We start from the raw sequence: 25,616 nt of genomic DNA on the forward strand, positions 1-25,616 counted from the left end.
TGCACTTGGGTAGTACTCATTAAAATGTGCTAAGGCTGGGCACAGTGGCTCAGGCCTGTAATCCCAGCACTTTGGGAGGCCGAGGTGGGTGGATCACCTGAAGTCAGGAGTTCAAGACCAGCCTGGCCAACATGGTGAAACCCTGTCTCTAATAAAAATACAAAAATTAGCTGGCTGTGGTGGTGGGTACCTGTAATCCCAGCTCCTCAGGAGGCTGAGGCAGGGGAATTGCTTGAGCCTGGGAGGGAGAGGCTGCAGTGAGCTGAGACTGCTCCACTACACTCCAGCCTGGGCAAGTGACTGAGACTCCATAACACACACACGCACAAAAATAAAATAAATAAATAAATAAATAAATAAATAAAACGAGGCAGCCATGATGCAACATTTCAGTGTTTTCACCTGGGAAATTCACCATCAGCACATCTACTTCTTAACCAGGGTTCCCACATCACAACCTGTAGACCGAATTAGGAAACACAGACGAATCTGCAACGCATCAACGCGGCCGGGCTCTGAAAATAGCAGCTGCAGCCACAAACCAAAGAACAGGCCTTTGTGAACAGAGTGAAAGAAACTGCTTGTCCTGAGCTCATCTTTTAAGCCAGAGAACTCCCTACTCCTACTAAAGTATGTCTTTAAGCCAAGATAGGAATCAATTACATAAAAGTAGGATGTCTTAGTACATTAGATTTTCCCTTTCCCGCTAAGTTTCCAAGGCCTAATTTTCCAACCAGAGCACAAGAGAATATGAACTTACATGAAGAGAGGTGGCTGACCTGTTGTCCATAGGTTTGACAGCATTAACAGAGGCCAGGTTCTCCATGAACCACGCAAGACCAGGAGATGAATCCCTTTCACAGCGCAAAACCCACTTTCAGGGTGATTGCTGCCTTTAGGAACATGGTTTCACTCCAATAGCTCCAGTGCATCTGTCTCAAACTGTCTCATTTTTCAAACAACATTGAATTTATCTCCTCACCCTAATTAACACTACTTAGGAAGGTAAGTCAGTTTCAGAAACACTTCTCTGTTGGATTTGCATGGAAACCATACAACTTCCTGAGCAGCTTCACACCTGAAGCCACCTTCCAGCCCAACAAAGCACCCACCCTCCTTCTCCCTTCCTTCCCCTCCCCCCTTTCTCTTTTCTCTCTTTCTTTCTGGCTGGAGTGCAATCTCCACTCACTGCAACCTCCACCTGCGGGGTTCAAGCGATTCTGCCTCAGCCTCCCCAGTAGCTGGGATTATAGGCACCTGCCACCATGCCTGGCTAATTTTTTTTTTTTTTTTTTGAGACAGAGTTTCACTCTTGTTGCCCAGGCTGGAGTGCAGTGGTGCAACTTGGCTCACCGCAATCTCCGTCTCCTGGGTTCAAGCAATTCTCCTGCCTCAGCCTCTCGAGTAGCTAGGATTACAGGCATGCGCCGCCACTCCCGGCTAATTAAGTATTTTTAGTAGAGATAGGGTTTTTCCATGTTGGTTAGGCTGGTCTCGACCTCCTGACTTCAGGTGATACACCCACCTCGGCCTCCCAAAGTGCTGGGATTACAAGGCGTGAGCCACGATGCCTGGCCCACCTTTCTTGCATTAAGCATATTAAGAGATACCATTCGGGGCCAGACTCATAGTCAAGACAGTATTTATTTTGTAAGTGGCACTGAGGTCATACATTTTAATCCCCACAACACATTTAACTGTCCTGTGCCCATCCTTAGAGATTCTGAGGATGAAACGTTATGCAAAGTCCCTTACAGAGTTCAACTTGGCCTAACAGATAAAAAGTCAAGCTTAGCAGATGTCATTGAAAAGGGAGCAGGGGCAGGAAAAGGCTCATCTTTTTAACGTAAGCCCAAAGCCCAAACCAGGTGCCAGAAAGATAGAATAAAAACTGTTCTATAGCTTTGAAATGCCTTAGGGATGCTGAAGGATAGTCTTTAGAGTATCATTTAAATTAATATATCTTTTTTTTTTTCCAGACAAGAGTGTTGCTCTGTCGCCCAGGCTAGAGTACAGTGGTGTGATCTCGGCTCACTGCAAACTCCGCCTCCCGGGTTCAAGCGATTCTTCTGCTTCAGCCTCCTGAGTAGCTGAGACTACAGGTGCCTGCCACCACGCCAGCTGATTTTTGTATTTTTAGTAGAGATGAGGTTTCACCATATTGGCCAGACCGGTGTTGAACCCCTGACTTCATGATCTGCCCACCTCAGCCTCCCAAAGTACTAGGATTATAGGCATGGGCCACCGTGCCTGGCTTAAATTAATGTATCTATTCTTCATTTCAAATGATAAATGAAATAATATCCCAGTGATTCAGTCTTTTCGTTTTTAGTAACTATAGTAATGGAAAAGATGGGAGCTCCCTTCCTCCCTTGCTCCCACCTTTGGAAACCCATTAGGTGGGGCCAGGTGTGGTGGCTCATGCCTGTTATCCCAGCACTTTGGGAGGCTGAGGTGGGAGGATTGCTTGAACTCAGGAGTTCAACACCAGCCTGGGTAACATGGTGAAACCCCATCTCTACAAAAAATACAGAAATTAGGCTTGGTGGCACATACCTATAGTTTCACCTACTTGGGAGGCTGAGGTGGGTGACCCGAGCCTGGGAGGTTGAGGCTACAGTGAGCAGTGATTGTGCTGCTGCATTCCAGCCTGGGTGAGCCTGTCTCAAAAACAACAACCCCACAAAAAACTCAAATACCTATGGGTCCATATTGAGACAAGTAAATGAGTTCAGAGAAAGCTTTTCCGTACAGAATACCAACCAATCAATGTAGAAGGAATGGAAGGATCAGAAACCACTATTTGGCAACTATCATAGTTATTCAGCCAAAAAAAACCCCAATAGATACTGAAAGTTGGGGGTAGAAGTCTGATGAGGAACAGGATGTTTAGTCTCAAAGCACTTCCCTACAAAATGCTTATTAACTTCACAGTGGCGGACCCGGCAGTCACAACTAAGTGACATCACCAATCATGGAGAAATTCATAATCATGTGTCACCTGATACAATACTATGTGAGGAACACAGCATCACTTCTGAATATTCTCGCCCAAAATGCAGTCTGAACCAAATCATGAGGAAACACCAAACCCAATTCGAGTTTACACAATAGCCTCTTACCTTAAAATGCCAAGGTGCAAAAGCAAGCCTGAACGGTAGACTAAAGGAGACTGAGACACAGCTACTAAATTCAATACAATTCTTTATTTTTTACATTTTGCTAAAAGGCAGGGTCTTGCTACGTTACCCAGCCTGTTCGTGAACCCTTGGCCTTGTCATCCTCCTGCCTTGGGTTTCCAAAATGCTAGGATTACAGGAGCCACTGTGCCCAGACAATATAAGGGTGCTTTTGCATGATAAAGCTATTATTGGGACTACTGGGCAAACAGTTTCTGGCTGGTAGCAATAATTCCATGTATTCCTACTTATGATGGATATGTTTGATAATCTATTTGGGGATGTTGGGACATCAGAAAAAAATGGACCATTCTTGCAGTATTCTTATATAAATTTATTATTCCAAAATCTAGAAAAACATTAAAAAGGTGAAAGCCAAGCATCTTTTTTTGTTTTGAGATGGAGTTTCAGTCTTGTTGCCCAGACTGGAGTGTGGTGGCACAATCCCAGCTCACTGCAAACCTCTGCCTCCCTGGTTCAAGCGAGATCCTCCTGCTTCAGCCTCCTGAGTAGCTGGGATTACAGGCACGCACCACTACACCCAGCTAATTTTTGTATTTTTAGTAGAAACAGGGTTTCACCATGTTGGCTAGGTTGGTCTCTAACTCCTGACCTCAGGTGATCTACCCACCTTGGCCTCCCAAAGTGCTGGGATTACAGGTGTGAGCAGGACTAAGATTTAAAGTGAAGACCAGGATCAATTACTTAACAAGAATACCACATTCTGATGCTCTCTATAGGGTCATTTTTGTGTCAGGAAAATATCTAATTGGATTCTTCCCAGTTTATTTCCCCTAGAACTTAATAGCTCTTCACTAACCTCTGTATGTATTTACTGCAATTGTATAGCCCAGCATTTGCACTCTCAAACGATTTAATGCAATTACAGTCAAATATAATAATACATAATACTTTTTTCCCATGGAAATAAATTGGTGTTTTAAAATTTATAATTTCCGTGAATAAAATTTCAGTTATTATAAAATGCTAAGACAGATTGAGATCTCAAAGAAAGAACCTGAGGAAATTATGTTTAAAGGACTTCACAAATATAAAGCATAAGTTAGAATCCTAATACAAAGTAACTATTTCTAGGTTTAAGGTTCAAGTCTGATTTCTTGAACTGTTCAACATCAACAGACCTCATTTGTATTCTTTTTATTTTCATTATTACTTTCAGAGACAGGATCTGACTATGTTGCCCAGCCTGGACTCCTGGGCTCAGATCCTCCCCGCCTCAGCCTCCTGAGTGGCTGGGATTACAGGCATGCACCACCACGCCCGGTGCTACAGATGTTTTTGAAAAACACCGGGAAACACAGTGAGCTTGCATCGTGTCAGCAGCAGGTGCTGCTCAGCTGGTGCTGGACAGAAGAGGCTTGCGGTATTTGCACTGAATCCAAACCCGGTACATTGTCAGTTGCTTCCCTCGGTTCACCTGCAGGCGCCGGTCCACCAGATTCTGAACCTTTTCCAGCCCAGCAGTGGTGAAAAGCACATCCAGTTCCTCTAGTATGGAAAAGAAAAGGTGTTTATACGTTTTCCCCTCAAGAAAAGGCATTTTTATCTACTAAGTCCCTTGTTAAATGGGGCTCTGGGAAGTTGCTGTCATGTTTTTTACGTGGCCATTTGGTTGTAAATGCAGTGGTCGTTTGGTAACAGCAAGTTCACGTTTAGGTAGGGGAAGCCCCCGCGTATGGGCCATGGGTTTTTCTTTTTTAAAATCTTTGGTTTATACTTGGCCTTTAGGCTCTATGAATACCTTAAAATCATATGCAAAAATCTCTATATATGTATGTCAAAGCAATTGTTAGGAAAGAGGTTTCATCTCTTAACCAAAGGCTCAAAGAAGGTGACCCCAAAAAGAGCCCAGGAATGGAGAATTCCTGAGGCCCAGGTGAAGGATGAAGCCCGTGGCCAGGGCCAGTTGCAGAGGAGACCAGTTCCTGGCACCCCTAGAACCCAGAGGACATGACTCACCCTGGGACCTGGGTACACCAAAGCACAACCCCATGCAGAACGTGAAATGGGCTGGAATGGAGATGAGCCTTGCAGAATGGGCAGGCTTCCCATTTTGGACAGCGGCAGAAAGGGAGAGCAGAGCAGGACTGAAGGAATGGACAAGGCGGGGCTGCCTGGGGCCCCTGAGTGGCTGGCTGCCATGGTTATCCTAGCCCAGGGTGGAGGAGGGGGTGAGCAGTGGGGAACTGCAGGAAACCGCTGGCCTAAAAGGCAGGAGGGGCCAGATAGTTTTCTTTCTGAATGTGCCTTGAAGACCATTCATCTGGTATTGGGAACTTTTAGCATAAAAAGATGAGTGTTTCATACCTTGTGTGAAGAAGTAAACCCTGGTTCCATCACCTCTCACGTAGAAATTTCCAGATAGACACTGACCTGCAGAGTAGTGTGGTAAAAATCAAACACACTTTAAAGCACTCTTTGCCTTACATTGCTAAGGAAATGTTAGCTGAGATGTCAGTTTGCTGGGTGAAGAGCACTCCTGCCTCAGTGCTTCAGGAAGAGCAGCTCAACGGGAGGAAGCTAACTCCAGTGTCAGAAATCATGAGGTTCCTAAGTGTCCCACTCCAAAACTCTAGAATTGTTTGATGAAAACTTATTCACTCTCCCAACCCCATTAAATTAATAGTACAAACTTTTGATTTATTTATTTTGAGACAGAGTTTTGCTCTTGATGTCCAGGCTGGAGTGCAATGGCGTGACCCTGGCTCACTGCAACCTTCGCCTTCCAGATTCAAGAGATTCTCCTGCCTCAGCCTCCCGAGTAGCTGGGATTACAGGCATACCACCACGCCTGGCTAATTTTTTGCATTTTTAGTAGAGATGGAGTTTCACCATGTTGGCCAGGCTGGTCTTGAACTCCTGACCTCAGGTGATCCACCTGCCTCAGCCTCCCAAAGTGCTGGGATTAAAAGCATGGGCCACCGCGCTGGGCCTATTTTTTTTTTTAAATTAAGCAATATAACTGAGTTTAAGGAAACTTGAGACAGCCATTACCATTTTGGTGGTGACTGTCCTTTGCGTGTTTCTTCACATGTCTACACAATCATAAAGACAACAACTCAGATGCTCTTTTGATCATGAACATGCTTTCCCTTCTGCTGCTAACCTCCCTGACCTTACCTCAGTTTACCGGCCTCATAAATACTTCTAGACCTTCCCGAATGCCCAAATCATCACACATGTGTATACTTATTTCCCTGCAGATACTAGTATTAAGGGATGGAGTTTAACATACTCTCCCGCACACTGCTCCTCTCACTGAGTAATACGGAATGGAAATCCCTCCAAGCTCAGTAGTATAGGGTCCACCTCAGGTGACAAGCACATCTATCTATACAGGGGCATTCACTTTGTTTGCAAAGTTTTGCTCATACATGTATTATATGCTAGTTTTTGACTATATCCAAAAAGACTATTGGATTGAGTAACACCTGGGTGCTTAAAAAAAGGCTGTAATGCTGGGCGCAGGGGCTCACGCCTGTAATCCCAGCACTCTGGGAGGCTGAGGTGGGTGGATCACCTGAGGTCAGAAGTTCGAGACCAGCCTGGCCAATGTGGCGAAACTCTGTCTCTACTAAAAATACAAATAATTAGGTGGGTGTGGTGGCGAGTGCCTGTGATCCCAGCTACTCAGGAGGCTGAGGAGGCAAAGGCTGTAGTGAGCCGAGATCGTGCCATTGCACTCCAGCCTGGGAAACGAGTGAAACTCAAAAAAAAGGCTGTAACAATTTCTATTTCTACCAGTAATGAAGGAATGCACCTCTTTCTTTGAATTGGCCAGCAATAAGAAGTACGAACTCATTATTTTTATTTCCTTGAAGTGTTGTTTATTGGCCATTTAGATATGCTCTGCTGTGAACTGATTAAATATTCCTGTTTTTTGGGTGGGACACTGATCTTTTTCTTATCAATTTCATGACAGCTCCTTGAAGAGCAACGATATGAAGTCTTCATTATATGCACTGAAAATATTCCTTTTTACTCTATCATTTGCCTTTTACATTTTTAATGGCATTTTTTGACATGCTACATTTAAAATTATTTATGTCTTTCAAATGTCTTTCTTTCATTTTTTTTTTTTTTTTTTTTTTTGAGAAGGAGTCAGGCCCTGTCATCCAGGCTGGGGTGCAGTAGTGTGTGATCTTGGCTCATTGCAACCTCTGCCTCCCAGGTTCAAGCGATTCTCCTGCCTCAGGCTCCCAAGTTGCTGGGACTATGGCGCCTGCCACCACACTGACTAATTTTTGAATTTTTAGTAAAGATGGGGTTTCGCTATGTTGACCAGGCTGATCTCAAACTCCTGATCGCAGGTAATCTGCCTGCCTTGGCCTCCCAAAGTGCTGGTATTATAGGTGTGAGCCACCATGCCTGGCTGTCTTTCAAATGTCTTTTTAAAAAAAGCTCTTCTAAAGGTAGCTGTCTTGCTTAAAAAGACCTCAGTATCTACATTATACAAGCATCTTCAGTTTCCTTAAAAAATGTACTACTGTCACATTTTTTTTTTTTTTGAAGACGGGGTTTCACCATGTTGGTCAGGTTGGTCTTGAACTCCCGACCTCAGGTGATCCGCCTGCCTTGGCCTCCAAAGTGCTTGGATTACAGGCATGAGCCACTACGCCCGGCCCACTACTGTCACATTTTAAATGGCTTTATATATGGAGCTCTAATTCTAAAGTATCTATTCTGATGGCATCACCATTTTTTGATTATAGTGGCAAAATACCTTTTTTAAACCGAAGCTGAGCCATGTCATAGCGGCCGTAATCTCGCAGAAGCATCATCCCCCCAGGTTTCAGAAGCTTGCTCAGCCTGTTGATAGCCTTCTGCATCCTGTGGGGCAGCAGGGAATGACGATCAATCAGTTCTCCTTAAGGACAAGCTTTCCTTTCCCTGTAGCATATCCCAAAAAACACCAGTGAACTTCCTCCCCAACTGACACACCAAACCTAAGATCTAAGCTCCTCTACCCTTGCTTCAGTTAGAACTGAAGGACATCTCAGCTGCCTGCTCACAGCTGTGGCCTCAATCCACTGCTTTCAGCCTGAAGAGGGCCAAGGACAGCTTGCTTCTGCCATAAGAAAGTTCTCTGCTCCAGGCCAGGCACAGTGGTTCATGCCTGTAATCCCAGTACTTTGGGAGGCTGAGGCAGGTGGATCACTCAAGGTCAGGAGTTGGGAGACCAGCTTGGCCAAAATGGTGAAACCCCGTCTCTACTAAAAATACAAAAATTAGCCAGGCGTGGTGGTGCTTGCCTGTAGTCCCAGCTACTAGGGAGGCTGAGGCAGGAGAATTGCTTGAACCTGGGAGGTGGAGGTTGTAGTGAGCCAAGACCATGCCACTGTATTCCAGTCTGAGCAATAAGAACAAAACTCTGTCTCAAAAACAAAAACAAAAAAATCCAGCTGGGGTCCTACTATGTTGCCCAGGCTGGAATACAATGGCCAGAATCCTGGGCTCAAGTGATCCTCCTGCCTCAGTCTCCTAGGTAGCTGGGACTAAAAGTGTGAGCCACTGTGCCTGGCTTGAATTTTAAATTTTAAGTTTGTTTTAGTCCACGTCAATTTTTTAAAAGTTTGTAGTATTAAAACTTCTGAGGTTATGATTCTTGTTTTGTTGAAACACGGTCTCACTCTGCCACCCAGACTACAGTGCAGAGGTGTGATCATAGCTCACTTCACTGCAGCCTCAAACTCCTGGGCTTAAACCATACTCTTGCCTCAGCCTTCTGTGTAGCCGGGACTACAGATACACACCTGGCTAATTTTTTAGTAGAGATGGGGGTCTTGTTTTGTTGCCCAAACTGGTCTTGAACTCCTGGCTTCAAGCAATTCTCCCACCTCAGTCTCCCAAAGTGGTGAGATTATAGGTGTGAGCCATTGTGCCTGGTCAACTTCTGCAGTTATTAAAGTTTGAAACCATGGTAGACCTTTTGGGTTATCCTGCATATGCCTTTATTTCACACTCATCCTCTCAGGTTGGATGATTTCAGTGCCCTTCTAGAGGAACTGTGGCCTAGAGAAGGTCAATCACTCAAAGCTCCTACCCTGTGCAGCCAGCAAGGGGTCCTTGGATATTAGCAGATAAACCAGAATCTCAATCACTAGTCCTTCCAGTCTCTAGTCATGTGATCTGGCATCCTAACACCAGCTTACCTTGACCTTTTACACTAATTTACTTAATCATCCTTTGAAGGACTCCAATGTCTGCAAAATGCGATGTTTGAAATCTCCAATCCCATGATGTCATGGGTATAGTTTACCCTAATATGTGCCAACCCCCAGCCTGTCTGGACTTACTGCACTCTGGCAGTGACAAGGGCTTCCATGGAATTAGTCAAAGGTGTCTGAATCTCTTAGCCACCATCTGACTCTGCTTCCTTGAGCAGGTAGTTTTGGCTAGGCGGAGTGGCTCATGCCTGTAATCCCAGCACTTTGGGAGGCCGAGGTGGGTGGATCACTTGAGGTCAGGAGTTCAAGACCAGCCTGGCCAACATGGTGAAACCCTGTCTCTATTTAAAATACAAAAAATATTAGCCAGGTGTGGTGGTGTGTGCTTATAATCCCAGTTGCTTGGGAGGCTAAGGCAGGAGAATTGCTTGAACCTGGGAGGAGGAGGTTGTGGTGAGCCGAGATCTCACCACTGTACTCCAGCTTGGGTGACAGAGTGAGACTCTGTCTCAAAAAAGAAAAGAGAAGGTAGTTCCATAGGACCACTGGTTGCCTGATGCATGTAAGTTTTTTTTTTTCCCTTTTTTTTTTTTGTTTTAAAGACGGGGTTTCACCATGTTGGTCAGGCTGGTCTTGAACTCCCAACCTCAGGTGATCCGCCCGCCTTGGCCTCCAAAGTGCTTGGATTACAGGCGTAAGCCACCACGCCCGGCCACATATAAGGTTTTAATGGTGTATTTTAGGATATAGCATTTGACTTTCCTTTCATCTGAATCTGATTTTATAGAATTCTGTATCACACTTTTCCAAAACACTGTAAGCATCAGAGAACACTTTAGTTAAGCTTCAATGTAAATTTTGTGTTGCTAATAAGCTTTATTTAAAGCATTTAAAAGGCCAGTAGGCAGGGCATGGTGGCTCACACCTGTAATCCCAGCACTTTAGGAGGCTGAGGTGGACAGATCACAAGGTCAGGAGTTGGAGACCAGCCTCACCAACATGGTGACACTGCATTCTCTACTAAAAAAAAAATACAAAAATTAGCCAGGCATGGTGGCACGTGCCTGTACTCCCAGCTACTTGGGAGGCTAAGGCAGGATAATTGCTTGACCCAGGAGGTGGAGGTTGCAGTGAGCTGAGATCTTGCCACTATACCCCAGCCTGGGTGACAGAGCAAGACTCCATCTCAAATAAATAAATAGCCAATAATGAGACATTACCTAAAAGCTGTGGCACCCACAGTTCTAAAACAGCATGTGATGAGATTATCAACAGGACTTTCCCCACATACTCATTAGAGACTTGATTCTCCATTCTTTCCCAATGTTGAGCCATAAGAAGGAAATGACAATTGACATTTTGGGATGGATGATAAAAAAAAAAAAAAGAAGGAAATGATGAACCAACGACTGTAGCCAGCAAGCAGAAGTTTCAAGGCTGGAACAGAGGTTGGACATCTAGACAAATTTAGGAAAATGGCTGAGATGCTCACATTACTACAAATGATGTGGCTACTTTGCATGTATCAGAACATAAAACTCTTTTTACTTCGAATCCAACTCTAATATCAAGTTCCCTCATCAGGCTGGGCATGGTGGCTCACACCTACAATCCCAGCACTTTAGGAGGCCAAGGTGGGAGGATCACTTGAGACCAGAAATTCAAGACCAGTCTGGACAACATGGGAAAATCCCACCTCTGCTAAAAATACAAAAATTAGCCAGGCCTAGTGGCATGTGCCTGTGATCACACCTGCTTGGGAAGCTGAGGAGGGAGGATCATTTAAGCCCAAGAGGTTAAGGCTGCAGTAAGCCATGATTGTGCCACTGCATTCCAGCCTGGGCTGACGGAGCAAGACCCAATCTTAAAAAAAAAAGGTCCCTCACCAAAGCTTTCTTTTAGTGATACTACTGGCCAAGGGACCCAAACTTACTTGTCTGGAACAATTGCTGAAAGAACAAATATGAGAATGATAATATCGAGACTGCCCTCGGGTACTGGGTAACTCTTCTCTTCATCACACAGGTCATGAACAAAGGCAAAACACCGAGAAGGATCAAATTCTGAATTTGTCTGCAGAAAGGTGGAAGAAAAAAGCAAGTTAGGAAATATTAACATAGCCTAAACAAAAGATGATCTTGCGTTAAATGTAATGGCTACAACTTCAATATTTCTTTTTTCCTTTTTTTAAGGCAAAATCTCCCCATGTTGCCCAGGCTGGTCTCAAACTCTTGGGCTCATGCAATACAATCTCCTGCCTCACCTTCCCGAGTAGGGGATATATTTCTAATCATTATACGGGTTGGTGCAAAAGTAATGGCAAGGGCACCGTGGCTCACACTTGAAATCCCAGAACTTTGGGAGGCCGAGGTGGGCGGATCACTTGAAGTCAGGAAAGGGAGACCAGCCTGACCAACATGGCGAAACCTCATCTCTACTAAAATATGAAAATTAGCTGGGTGTGGTGGTGGGTGCCTGTAATCTCAGCTACTTGGGAGGCTAAGGCAGGAGAATCACTTGAACCTAGGAGATGGAGGTTGCAGTGAGCCAAGATCATGCCATTGCACTCCAGCCTGGGCAACAAGAGTGAAACTTCAACTCAAAAAAAAAAAAAAAAAAAAAGTAATGGCAAAAACTGCAAGTCCTTTTGCATCAACCTAATACCATGTTTTTTTCAGGGAGGACTCAAAGAGTAAGGATCAGGAACAATTCAAGGGAGATGGTGAGGGATCTAATGGTTGCTTTTAAAACAACATTCCTGAATCCCCTACTTTTATTCTTTATTCTTGTGTACTTTCTATACTTCTCTTGCATGAAGTCAGATCTGAGAATTGGAAAATCATCATGAAAATGAGTGACCAACAGGGTAAAGAAAAATTCATAAGGAGAGAGACAACATATACTTTAAAAAAGTATGATCTTCTAGGCACGGTGGCTCACGCCTAGAATCCTAACACCCTTGGGAGGCTGAGGCGGAAGGATGCCTTGAGCCCAGGAATTTGAGACCAGCTGAGGCAACATAGTGAGACTTCATCTGTACAAAAAGTAAAAAAAATGCCGGGCTCAGTGGCTCACGCCTTTAATCCTAGCACTTTGGGAGGCTGAGGCAGGTGGATTACTCGAGGGTGGGAGTTCAAGATCAGCCTGGCCAACATGGTGAAACCCCATCTCTACTAAAAATAGAAAAAATTAGCCGGGTGCAGTGGTGTGTGCCTGTAATCCCAGCTACTCTGGAGGCTGAGGCAGGAGAATGGAGAATCACTTGAACCCAGGAGGCAGAGGTTGCGGTAAGCAGAGATCATGCCACTGCACTCCAGCCTGGGCTACAGAGTGAGACTTCGTCTCAAAAAAAAAAAAAAAAAAAGCCAGGTGTGGTAATGTGTGGCTGCAGTCCCAGTTACACAGGACATGAGAGAATCACATGAGCCCAGGAGATCAAGGTTGCAGTGAGCCTGATTGTACCACTGCACTCCAGACTGAGTGACTAAGTGAGATCCTGTTTCAAAACAAACAAACAAAATACACGATTTAAAACAACTTCCAACTATAAAATATTACACAAACCAATTCTTCAGGAAAAACTATTTCTGTAGATGCAGAAAATTTAAATGTACTTTATTATCAAAAACTGAAGACAAGCTTCAATATTCATCTGGCCTTGAGCCAGATGAATAATTCCAAAAACATGGCACTACCAATTCCTAATCTGCCTTAACAGACACATTTTTTTTTTTTTAAAGAATGAGAGCCTCGTTCTGTTGCCCAGGCTGGAGTGGTGCGATCTCGCTTCACTGCAACCTCTGCCTCCTAGGTTCAAACAATTCTCTTGCCTCAGCCTCCCCAGTAGCTGGGATTACAGGTGCATCCGCCACGTCCTCCTAGTTTTTGTATTTATTTATTTACTTATTATTATTATTTTTTAGATGGAGTCTTACTCTGCCACCCAGGCTGGAGTGCAGTGGCACAATCTTCGCTCACCGCAACCTGTGCCTCCCGGGTTCAAGTGATCCTCCTTCCTCAGCCTCTCGAGTAGCTAGGACTACAGGCTTGTGCCACCATGCCTGGCTAATTTTTGTATTTTTTAGTAAAAACAGGGTTTCACCATATTGGACAGGCTGGTCTATGAACTCCTGGCCTTGTGACCTGCCCGCCTTGGCCTCCCAAAGGGCTGGGATTACAAGCGTGGCCACTGTGCCCACCTGTATGTATGTATGTATGTATGTATGTATGTATGTATGTATGTATTTATGAATGAGTGGGAGCTTCGCTCTTGTTGCCCAGGCTGGAGTGCAATGGTGGAATCTCGGCTCACTGCAACCTCTGCCTCCCAAGTTCAAATGATTCTTCTGTCTCAGCCTCCCAAGTAGCTGGGATTACAGGTGTATGCCACCATGCCTGGCTGTTTTGTGTTTTTAGTAGAGATGGGGTTTCACCATATTGGTCAGGCTGGTCTCAAACTCTTGACCTCAGATGATCCACCCACCTTGGCCTCCCCAAGTGCTGGGATTACAGGTGTGAGCCACCATGTCTGGCCAATTGTAACAGACACATTTTAAGGTATCTGCCCTCAATGTCCATCTTCTCCAAATATGTGAGTTTGTTTCTCATTGGCCAAAGCTGATTCAAACAGGGCTGGTGTATTTATCAGCTGGGCTGTGTTAACTAGACTTTCCAGGGACTTCGGAACTGGGACACGGTCATTTTAGTGAGGCACCATGAACCCCTGAACAGTGTAAACTTGTAAGGCACTGGGAGGAGCATCCACATTGGGGCCATGTGTAAAACCAGGAAAACTGACTAGAGAAGGCCGGTATGCAAAGAGGGGATAAAACAAATGGGCCATGGGCAATGAGAGGTAAGAGGAACTTGGGGCTGTATTTTGTGACCTTAGGTTCTATGACATTCTCCTTTATTGCTTTGTTTGTCTAGATGTTTCCAATAGTTGTAACTCAAAGAACCCTAATGGAATCATCTCATCAGGATCGCCTGAGCCCAAAAGTTCAAGGCTGCAGTGGGCTATGATTGTATCACTTTACTTCAGCCTGGGCAGCACAGTGAGACCCTGTCTAAAAAAAAAAAAAAAAAAAAAGATGAAGCCTGAAGATGTGACTGAATCGCTGCAGTCTTCTTGCTGCTGCTTCTTTAGTCTTATTATTTATTTTATTTTTTTAGAAACGGGGTTTCACCTTGTTGGTTAGGGTGGCTTTGAACTCCTTCAGTGAAGTGATCCACCCACCTCAGCCTCCCAAAGTGCTGGGATTACAGGTGTGAGCCACCACACCCGGCCTTCTTTCTTTTTTGAAAAGCAGCATCCTTATCTGTAAGGAGTTGCCTCTTAAGGCTGAGCAAAGATTGAGATGAGATCTACTCAGGTGAAGATGCTGTGAACACTGTTTTGCAGTGGCATGAAACTCAGTTGCCAAAGCAGCAGCAGGGTTTGAGAGAATGGACTTCAATCTGAAAGAAGCTCTACTGTGGCAAAATCCCATCAAACAGCATCGCATGCTACAGAGAAATCTTTCAAGAAAGAGCCAATTGATAACGGTAAACTTCACTGTTACCTTATTTTAAGAAATTGCCAGTCACTCCAGCCCTTAGCAACCACCACCCTGATCAGTCAGCAGTCATCAACATCAAGGCAAGACCCTCCAGCAGCAAAGATTACGACTTGCTGAAGGTTCAGATGATTACTAACATGTTTTAGCAATAAAGTACTTTTTTTTTTCCTTTTTTTTTTTTTTTTTTTGAGACAGTCTCTCTTTGCCCAGGTTGGAATGCAGTAGCATGATCTCGATTACTGCAACCTTTGCCTCCCTGGTTCAAGTGATTGTCCTGCTTCAGCCTGTTGAGTAGCTGGGATTACAGGTGCCCACCACCATGTCCAGGATAATTTCTTTTTTTCTTTTTTGATTTGAATTTTTTAATTTTAATATTTATGTGTATATATTTATAGGGTACATGAGATATTTTGATACAATGCACAATAATCACACCAGGGAAAATAAATGGAGTATCCATCACATTAAGCATTTATCATTCATGATATAAACATTCCAATTATATGCTTAGTGTTTTTTCAATTTTTATTTTTTTGAGATGGAGTCTCACTCTGTCGCTAGGCTGGAGTGCAATGGCCTGATCTCGGCTCGCTGCAACCTCCGACTCCCTGGTTTAAGCAATTCTCCTGCCTCAGCTTTCTGAGTAGCTGGAATTACAGGCATACACCACTATGCCCAGCTAATTTTTGTATTTTTAGTAGAGATGAAGTTTCACCATGTTGCCGAGGATGGTCTCAATCTTCTTTTTTTTTTTGGATAATTTCTTTTTACTTTAGTAGAGACGGGGTTTCCCCATGTTACCCAGGTTAGTCTTGAACTCCTGACTTCAAGGGATCTGCCCACCTCAGCCTCCCAAAGTGTTGGGATGACAGGTATGAGCCATTGTGTTTGACCAACAATTTTTTTTTTTTTGAGATGGAGTCTCACTCTGTTGCCAGGCTGGAGTGCAGACGTGCAATCTCAGCTCACCACAACCTCCACCTCCTGGGTTCAAGCGATTCTCCTGCCTCAACCTCCTGAGTAGCTGAAATTACAGGTGTGCACCACCATGCCTGGCTAATTGTTTTGTATTTTTAGTAGAGATGGGGTTTCACTATGTTGGTCAGGCTGGTCTCGAACTCCTGACCTCATGATCTACCTGCCTCGGCCTCTCAAAAGTGCTGGGATTACAGGCGTGAGCCACCATGCCCACAGAATGTTCTTTTTAAAAAAATTTTGAGACGAACTCTATGCTGTTGCCCAGGCTAGAGCGCAGTGATGTGATTATAGTTTACTGCAGCCTTGAACTCCTGGCCCCAAGTAATCCTCTTGCTTTATCATCCTGGTAGCTAAGACTACAGGTGCATGTCATCAAGCCTAATTTCTTAATTTTTCTGTAAAGGTGGGTTTTCACTATGTTGCCCAGGCTGGAGTGCAACTGGCACAATCATCGCTCACTGCAGCCTTGAATTCCAGGGCTCAAGGAATCTTCTTGCCTCAGCCTCTCGAGTACCTGGGACTGTAGGGGTACAACACACAGCTGGCCAATTTCTTAAAATTTTACTTTTTTTTAGAGATGGGGTCTTGCTCTGTTTCTCAGGCTGGTCTCAAACTCCTGTGTTGAAGCAATTCTCCCACCTCAGTCTCCTGAGTAGCTGAGATTACAGGTGTGAACCGCCTGGCTATGAATATCCATAACGGCATCTAGAATGGTGAATCTTTTATAGAAGGTTTTCAACTTTGCCCAGATACATTAGAGGAATCCTATCTATGGTAACTATATCCTTATTAAATACATTTTAAAAATAATAAGTTTTGAAAGCCCAAATTAGTCCCTGATCCAGGGATCAGCATCTAAGGCAGACGCTTGGGGCTGCAGAATGGGTGCTATGTTAGCAGGCATAAAAACAACATTAATCTCCTTGTATAGTTCCATCAGAGCTCTTGGGTGACCATGTCCACTGTCAGTAAGCAGTTATATTTTGAAAGGAATCTTTCACCAGCTACATTAGCCCCTAACAAGAGTCAGCTTGTACTTTAAAGCTTGGCATTGACTTCTCTCTAGTTATCAAAGCCCTAGATGGCTTCTTCTCCCAACAGACAGCTGTCTTGTCTACTGAAAATCTTTTGTTGCAGGATGCAGTGCCTCACACCTATATTCCCAGCATTCTGGGAGGCTGAGGCAGGAGCTCACTTGAGCCCTGAAGGCTAGGAGTTTGAGACCAGCCTGGGCAACATGGTGAAACTCTTCCTTTCACTTGAACACACAGGGGATACTGTAGAGTATGAAGTGGCCTAATTTTAATATTGTATCTTAGAGAACAGGGAGACCTGAGGAGAGGGAGAGAAATGGGGTAACAGCCAGTTGGTGGAGTCAGAACACACGCATTTATTAAGTTGACGATCTTACACAGATGTGATTTGTGGAACCCCAAACCAAGTACAACAGCAACATCACTGACTATAACATACATAACAGTAAAAAAGTCTGAAATATTCTGAGAATCACCAAAGCGTGACACACAGACACCACCCAAGTTAGCATATGGAGAAATGGCGCTGGTAGATTTGCCCCATGCAGGGTTGTCACAGACTTTTAATATATGAACAGATACCACATCTGTAAAGTGTGATAAAGTGAAATGCAGTAAAACAAGGTATGCCTGTTATCAGCAAATCTTACTTTTAGACCTTAAGAACACAGACTATATAATAAGAACATAGCCAGAGGGCTGGGTGTGGTGGCTCACACCTGTAATCTTAGCACTTTGGGAGGTGGGTGGATTCCTTAGGTCAGGAGTTGGAGCCAGCCTGGTCAACAGGGTGAAACCCCGTCTCTACTAAAAATACAAAAACTTAGCTGGGTGTGATGGTGCATGCCTGTAATCCCAGCTACAGCTGAGCCAGGAGAATCCAGGAGGCAGAGGTTGCAGTGAGCCAAGATGGCGCCATTGCACTCCAGCATGGGTGACAGAGTGAGACTCCCTCTCAAAAAAACAAAAAACAAAAAAAAAAAAAACACAGCCAGAGACGTTGATTTTTAGGAGACCCTTTTCCCTTTAATCAGTGGAAATTACTGATAGGAGCCATTGTACTCACCTGGACCAGTTCTATAGCTGTGGAAGAAAAATCACAGCAGTAAACGAAGAGTCCTGCGTCACTGAAATGGGCAGAAAAGACAGAACAATGAGACTACAAATCCAGCTATGTCTATTCTCGTTCTTGTGTAGCACAGTTAAAATATCAAATGGGAGACACTACCACTCAAAGAAACCATATCTATTAGTCACAACACATTTCATTTTGGTTAAAATGATATAAAATTGATTTATGTTTTTTCAGAGGCACTGTGGACATTGCTAAAATTAAGTTTATAAAACAACCAGTGAGTTTCAAATCAATATCTTCTCTTTTTCCATCTACAGAAATCCTACTTTTCCCTCAAATGAAGCATTGCTCGATAGCACCACAATAATTCTTTTATCTTTGTTCTGAGCTACCTTGGCACTTTCTCCATGCCAGGAACACACCTGTACCTGTCTGCCGGCCCCCACCACACAGTGAGTGAGTGCTGTGACAGCAGAGATTTCATCTTTCACTTATTAGTTCACCAGACACTACTGAGGGCCTACTATGCATTGGATATTATCAATGCTGAGGAGATAACGATGAAAACCACAAAATCCCTGTGCTTATTTTTCTCGGTATCCTCACAGTCTAGCAGAAGTCTCAGCACAAGGTGGCAACACAAAAAAATACTGATTTTAAAACCATCAAAATTACTTCCAATTATGAAGCACATTATATATTTATTCTGAAGATGTCAAAATACAAAACAATCTGTAATGCCAGAATTCTTTTTGTCAGGACAGGGGTAAATTAAAATGGGAGAGGAGTAAGGCTGTATGCTTGTGTTTTAGAAACAACAGCCCAGAGCTGTTGTGCACTGATGGGCTCATTCTTTGAGTGAGACTCTGGGATTTTTGGGAGAATGCAGTATCTCCAGCTTCTCAAAGGCATGGGCTCTGGCTCCTGCTAAACTGTTGATCTTTAGAGCAGACAACTTCCAGGAGGTATAATCAAGACTAAAAACCTGGGAAGCTACAGTGTTTGCTTTGGTAATCACTAGCTACATGTGGCTACTTAAATTAAAAATCCTCTACTAAAAAATACAAAAATTAGTGGGGCATGGTGGCGGGTGCCTGTAGTCCCACCTACTTGGGAGGCTGAGGCAGGAGAATCACATGAATCCAAGAGGCCTGAGTTCTGTCAGCCATTCTAGGAAATTAATGAACTGGAGATGGGGTTGCCCCGATTTATAGCCTGTAGGGCAGAAACACAGAGGGCCAGATTCGCAACTGGCATCTGAAGTGGGGGGCAGTCTTGTGGGACTGAACCCTTAACTTTTGGGATCTGATACCAACTCCAAGTAGACAGTGTCAGAATTGAATTGTAGGATGCCCAGCTGTTGTTGAATTGGTCAGTGTCGGCAAAATCCCCGCACATTTCGTGTCAGAAGTGTTCTGTTTAAGTACACAAAAACAGTGTGTTTTCATCAGAATAGGAGACATCTTCATGTATGTCAGCTCTCTCAACTCTCCCATGTGGGTGATGACAGCTCAGCCACTGACTGTTCCTCAGAGATCATCAGAATGGAAAAGTTGAACACATTTGTACCTTAGAAGAAGGCACTAAATGTTAACACTAGCAAGTTTTAAGTCTAATTTTCCAAATGACAAAGGTAATCACCTTATATATCAAAACATAAATTAAAACAATCCATAAATGAAGAATGTAGAAATCTGACATAATTTGTATTTTCCAATAACCATTAGTTTGATGCAGCATGAGTTTTGAAAAAACCTTTGCTGGGTGCAGTGGCTTACGCCTGTAATCCTACCACTTTGGGAGGCTGAGGTGGGTGGATCATGAGGTCAGGAGATTGAGCCATCCTGGCTAACACGGTGAAACCCTGTCTCTACTAACAATACAAAAAATTAGCCAGGCATGGTGGCACACACCTATAGTCCCAGCTACTTGGGAGGCTGAGGCAGGAAAATCACTTGAACCCAGGAGGCAGAGGTTGCAGTAGGCCAAGATTGCACCACTGCACTCCAGCCTGGGTGATAGAATGAGACTCTATCTCAAAAAAAAGAAGAAAGAAAAAACCTTTACTTTTTTTTCTTGCTATATTGCTCTGGCTGGTCTTAAACTCCTGGCCTCAAGCAATCCTACTTTGCCTCCCCAAGTGCTGAGATTACTGTCATGAAGCAATGCGCTCAGCCAACCTTCACTTTTATCTTCTTTGCTGTCATAAACTTTTACAATATACTTACTTGTTTGTTTGTAAAATTGGAAAGACTGTGTTTCCCACACCACAACCAACCTGCAGACAGAAGTGAACTATTAATCACAGAACCTTCCAGAGTTAATTCCCTAAAGCTAGAAAAACAATAAATAATCAACAACAATCTGGCCTAATTGTATTACGGAAGGTGTAATGACCAGAGCTAAACAGCACCCATGACATTCGTTGATTTTGATCTTGACTTCAGGAACCCTTAAAAGACAAGAGCATGGGTTTTTATTAGCAGAAAGGAGCTGGTCTAGAAAAAAGGGCATGGATTGCTTTTATCTTTTGAGTTCTAGGAAATGGTCCTGTAGATGAAGTATTTTCTTACTGAGCTCCATTTTATTATTATTATGAAAATATTTGTAATAGACTGTGCTGAAAAATGTATGAAACGGGGACCTTGGCAACCTTGTCCTAAACACAGAGCTGTGTGGTAATGAAGACAGCAACTATTTACTAAGGGCCAGACATAATTCTTAGCCATTTTACATACATTATCTCCATCCTCATAACTACAAGGTGCAGAGGCAGCAGTCACATTGCTCAGAAAGGGTAAGGAAATTGTCTAAGATCACACCATAGGAATCAATCGGTTTTAGAACCAGCTTCCAGTTACCTGTGCAGTCCCCATTTGTGAATTTACATTATGATACCAACCTAGGCATTCTTCCAGGTCTAGACTGCAATACCACCCAAGATCAGAGGATGAGAATTCTCCCAGGCCTAAGATGCAGGCACCATCCTAAGTACCCTCTCCGTTCCTATAACTGTATTAGAAGAGAAGCAACAATTTGCCTTCTCATCTGGGACTTTTTCTCAGAGTTGTAACATGGTCATCTTGACCTCTTTCACCTGTATGATACAGTGGCATGTGACAGGTACAGCATGATGCTATTAATACGATTTTTGAAAGTGATATGGTATTCCTGGGTGATCCTGGTCCATCATGACCACCAGATATCTGGCCTACATTGAGGGCATTTTAACAGTTCAAAAATGGAGGTGATTCCAGGCCAATATAAGGGTCAAGTCTAGTCAGCATCATCCAATAGAAGTTACTTTTGTAGTCAGCCTCTCTATGCTACTACCTCATGTGCACAAATATAACAGCTTCACATACTCCAGTACCAAGACAGTAAAAGGTTACCTCGAGTATTCGGTAGGTGGCTGAGGATCCAGGAAACTCATCAGCACAAATTTCCAGGTCACTAATTTTCTGAGTTACATTCTCCTCCACAGGAGGCACCTGTGTTTTATGTTCAAGGCTCTTCGAAGAACACTTGTGCTGTTCTTCCATTATTAAACCAGGTCCATCCTCACCGTTTCTACATTCAGATATTTCACTCCTCTTGTTCTCCAAGAACCAATCCTTCAAATGATTTTGATTTTGGCTAGGTGCCAGCTCAGGGAATTCAGTAAAAAGCCAATGTCTATCCTTGAAAAACCCATTTTCGTGGATTTTGTAGAAGTCATTCCAGTATTTGTGGGCATTGATCTCATAATCAACTGTAAATATTTAAGAAAGAATTTTAAGAACCAGCTTTCAAATATTTTATGTCTAAAGTCAATTATCCTGCTTTACCAAATGTGACTTTAATACTAAAAGTATCCTCAAGTAGAGCCACAGTCCCAGAGCGGAAGCCATTTCTGAGCTCATTAGTTCTGCGATCTAGCATTATACTTGAATGCCCCTATTAGTCATTACAAGAGAGTCTAAATTCTGTTTGGACAATCAACCAGAGAACTTATTACCTATCAAGTATCCTTGGATGACTTTTAACTTTGGATAAGTCACCGTTGGATGACTTTTAACTATTAAAAAAATCCTAAAAGTAAGCAAAAATCTGTCTCATCACTTCTGGCTAAAAGGTCCTATGATCTTTCAGGGCTACACAGAACAACTCTTCTATGTGAGGACAGTTATTTTCCCTTCTAAATCTTCTCCTTTATAAACTAAATGTCCCAGTTTTTTCATTTGTTCTCCATGTAAATTCAATCCAGGAAGCTGTTCTTTAAATAAGTTCCTGTCTGTGGTTCTTTAGAGGGTACAGCCCAGAAAATAATTCAGTACTACTCATAGATACTAACAATGGAAACAAAGCTAAAGGAAAATAAAACATGCTGATAAGAGGGAAAAGTGTTTTCAGCAGAGGAAGAGTTTTGGTCAGAGGACAGGAGAAACCAAAGAAGTATGGACAGTTTAAATGAAAGCTGTTTTTGTCATTTTTGTTTTGTTTTTTTTTTTGAGACAGACTTTTGCTCTGTCGCCCAGGCTGGAGTCCAGTGGCGCGATCTCGGCTCACTGCAACCTCCACTTCCTAGGTTCAAGCAATTTTCCCGCCTCAGTCTCCCGACTAGCTGGGACTAGCTGGGACTACAGCCGTGTGCCACCATGCCTGGTGAATTTTTTGTATTTTTAGTAGAGATGGGGTTTCACCATGTTAGGCAGGATGGTCTTGATCTCCTGACCTCATGATCTGCCTGCCTCGGCCTCCCAAAGTGCTGGGATTACAGGCGTGAGCCACCACACCCCGGCCCAGGAAAGCTTTTTTTAAGGTGATCATGACAGTCCTAGATTTCAGTTTACTGCTCTTTGCCAATTCAGGGCCTTGACTAGTGTAGTAGAAAGAATAAAAACCTAACAAATTGAGCAGGACAGTGGCCATGGAAGTTGGAATTCACTAAGGAGTGTGCTAACAACTCACAACTCACCTGCTGAATCAACCAAAAGACTCCCTAAGAAATAGGATTTTAGTTCCACTACTGCTACCACTGACTGCTTACCTCTGGGAAAAGCACTTAACGTCCTGTGGTGCAAGTGTCTTTAACTGTAAAAAGAGGACATTGAACCACGTGATTTTCAAAATTCCTTTCAGTTCTTAACTTGCTTTACTCTAGTCACTGTCAAACTATGCAGGGTAAATGTTTTGTAACTGGAATCTTCTCATTGTACAAAACTCAGCGGGTACTAAATTTGTAGTCGTATTTTCAATTGTCTGGAACCATCAGTCCTAGTTTTAGTATCTATGGATATTTTGCAGTGAAATAATCCAACTCTCAAACAGGGGTCTCTTTTTCTTTGGCCAGACTTATCTCCAATCTGCTGCATCCACCTTTCCTTGACTGAAGCCCAAAACTCTCATAACCATCACACAAGTAATAGACACACAATCACCAGTCATTAGCCCCCTCTCCCAACCATATTTGAAATCTAATTACTTAAATGAAGCTTCAATGGAAACATCTCCTCAGGGAAAGTGCAAATCATGTACAAAGTACAGGCTGTAAGATGATAGGGTGACCACACTGTTGGCGCGTCATATCAACGTGGGTCTAGTCAACGTAATTAAAGACAAAATTACCCTCCTCCGAAGTAAAACTATATATAAAAAAACCCTCTACGACCTAACAAGATTTTGTTACAATGCAGCCCTTTTCCCTCCTTGCTCATCCCGTCCCCATTCCGCTCTACTCCTGAGATCTGCATCAGGCCAGTAAAAAAAGGATCTTGGCGGCCGCGGTTCCCTAGCCTCTCCGGGAGGGCGCCTTCAGCCGTACGCTGGCTATTGAAACCACTGAGAGCACATCTGAGCGCACCTTGTTTCTCCTGGCACACCCGCTGGGTACTGTTCTCCTGGACTTTTCTCTCCGCCGCTGCGGCTTGCTCTTCTGACCACTCCACATTGTCCCTGAGAAAATCAAACGGGCAGGTTAGAGGCCTAACGTTCTAGCTGCGGGCAGGGTGAGTCGCTGGCCTCGGAGCTTGTCACTCTCCTTGGAGAGTGCCTCGGGTAGGGCAGCTGGACTTGTGGCCGGCGGTCGGGGGCTTTTCGGAGTGCCCCGAGGCGGCGGGACAGAGGGAGAGTGACTGGGAGGCCAGGCGAGGGGCAGGGTGATTACCAGGCATTGTGGTGGAAGACGCGCGCTGGATCGCTCAGTAACCGGCTCCCAAACTGCTGCCTCTTATCGGCGAGGACTGCATGAACACCTTCAGGGTAGGAGCCGGCCATGACACCGGAGCCGGAAACACTTTCCTTTCCATAAAGCGAGAACTTCCTGCGGGCCACGCCCCCTTCTGGAAGACGAGGTGTTCGGGCGGGAAAAGAGGGAGGCGGGGCAGGGCGGCCCTGGAGTCCGGCCCGGGTGGCGCTCGGGAGCTGTGGTGTGGGGCTGCCCCAGGGTTGGCGAAGGGCTCTCTAGGGAGGGGGACCAGGCAGGGGTAAATTCTCCCTGTAGTCGTTTCTCATTGATGACGTGCTGATGGACGTGCAGGCTGGGCAGAAAGTGGAAGATATTCCACTTGAGCCTCAGTTCAATGCTGGGATCCTCTAACAGATTCCCAAGCCTCCCTCAAATTGAAAAATTGGAAAAATCTTGACTCATTATAAGAGTTGAGGCTACCTAGCTCCACTGTGGAGCTGATGTTCAGAATTGAAGAAGGTGGCAAGCATCGGGAAGAAACAGGGCAATTTCCAGCTTCTATGGTCAGCTCTTCATAGTGTGGGTGTATATGTGTACACAGTGTGTATATATATTTTGGTTGGGGTAGGGGGAGAAGGGGATATGAAATTAATTTAGAGAATACGAGGCTTAGCAAATCAAATGGAATATCCAAGGACAAGATTTAAAAAAAAAAATTAGAACCATCTAACCTTTTTGAATCATCCATATTATTATTATTATTATTGAGACAGAGTCTCGGTCTGTCACCAGGCTGGAGTGCAGTGGTGTGATCTTGGCTCACTGCAACCTCCGCCTCCTGGGTTTAAGCGATTCTCCTGCCTCAGCCTCCTGAATAGATGGGACTACAGGCGTGCACCACCAGGCCCAGCTAATTTTCGTGTTTTTAGTAGAGACGGGGTTTCACCGTGTTAGCCAGGATGGTCTCAATCTCCTGACCTCGTGATCCGCCAGTCTTGGCCTCCCAAAGTGCTGGGATTACAGGCAGGAGCTACCTCGCCTGGCTGGAATCATCCATATTATTATATTTATTATAATTATCCTTATTAGCACAATCAAGATTGTAATACACACATACATATAGTTGTCATAGTAATACATTTCAACTTACATTTCTATTTCTAGATCTAATACAAATTGACTCTCAAAGGAATCTAGAAGAAAGTATGTTATAGACATAAGGTTATTTGAGAAGACTTCCAAGAGAATCATGATGAATACCACTTGGAAAAGAAGGAACGGGCAGAGACCAAACAAGGACCAGCCTAATACCTCTTGGACTTCATTTATTCTAACTATAATGTCAGAATAAAGGGAAAGGTGATTTTTTTTTTTAAAGAAGGGTTAGTGCAGTGCTAGACATAGCAGATTGGTTTCAATGTGATTCTCAAGTGACTCT

General features: G+C 44.0%; 1 protein-coding gene across 1 annotated transcript; it reads right to left on the bottom strand.

Annotated features, from left to right (window-relative positions):
* Nucleotides 1–1,625: 1,625 nt before the first annotated feature.
* Nucleotides 1,626–24,278, bottom strand: METTL2A (methyltransferase 2A, tRNA N3-cytidine). The gene is made up of 9 exons (XM_064369138.1): nt 24,158–24,278; nt 23,855–23,946; nt 21,405–21,763; nt 20,241–20,290; nt 18,004–18,064; nt 11,301–11,440; nt 7,924–8,030; nt 5,508–5,573; nt 1,626–4,688 (listed from the first exon to the last, which is right to left on the bottom strand). The coding sequence occupies exons 1-9, from the start codon at nt 24,265–24,267 to the stop codon at nt 4,534–4,536; spliced, it is 1,140 nt and encodes a 379-aa protein (XP_064225208.1). The 5' UTR covers nt 24,268–24,278; the 3' UTR covers nt 1,626–4,533.
* Nucleotides 24,279–25,616: the final 1,338 nt, after the last annotated feature.

This window comes from Aotus nancymaae, unplaced genomic scaffold, assembly GCF_030222135.1.
Source record: "Aotus nancymaae isolate 86718 unplaced genomic scaffold, 86718_ANA_hifiasm-v0.15.2.pri h1tg000089l, whole genome shotgun sequence".
Lineage (NCBI taxonomy): Eukaryota > Metazoa > Chordata > Mammalia > Primates > Aotidae > Aotus > Aotus nancymaae.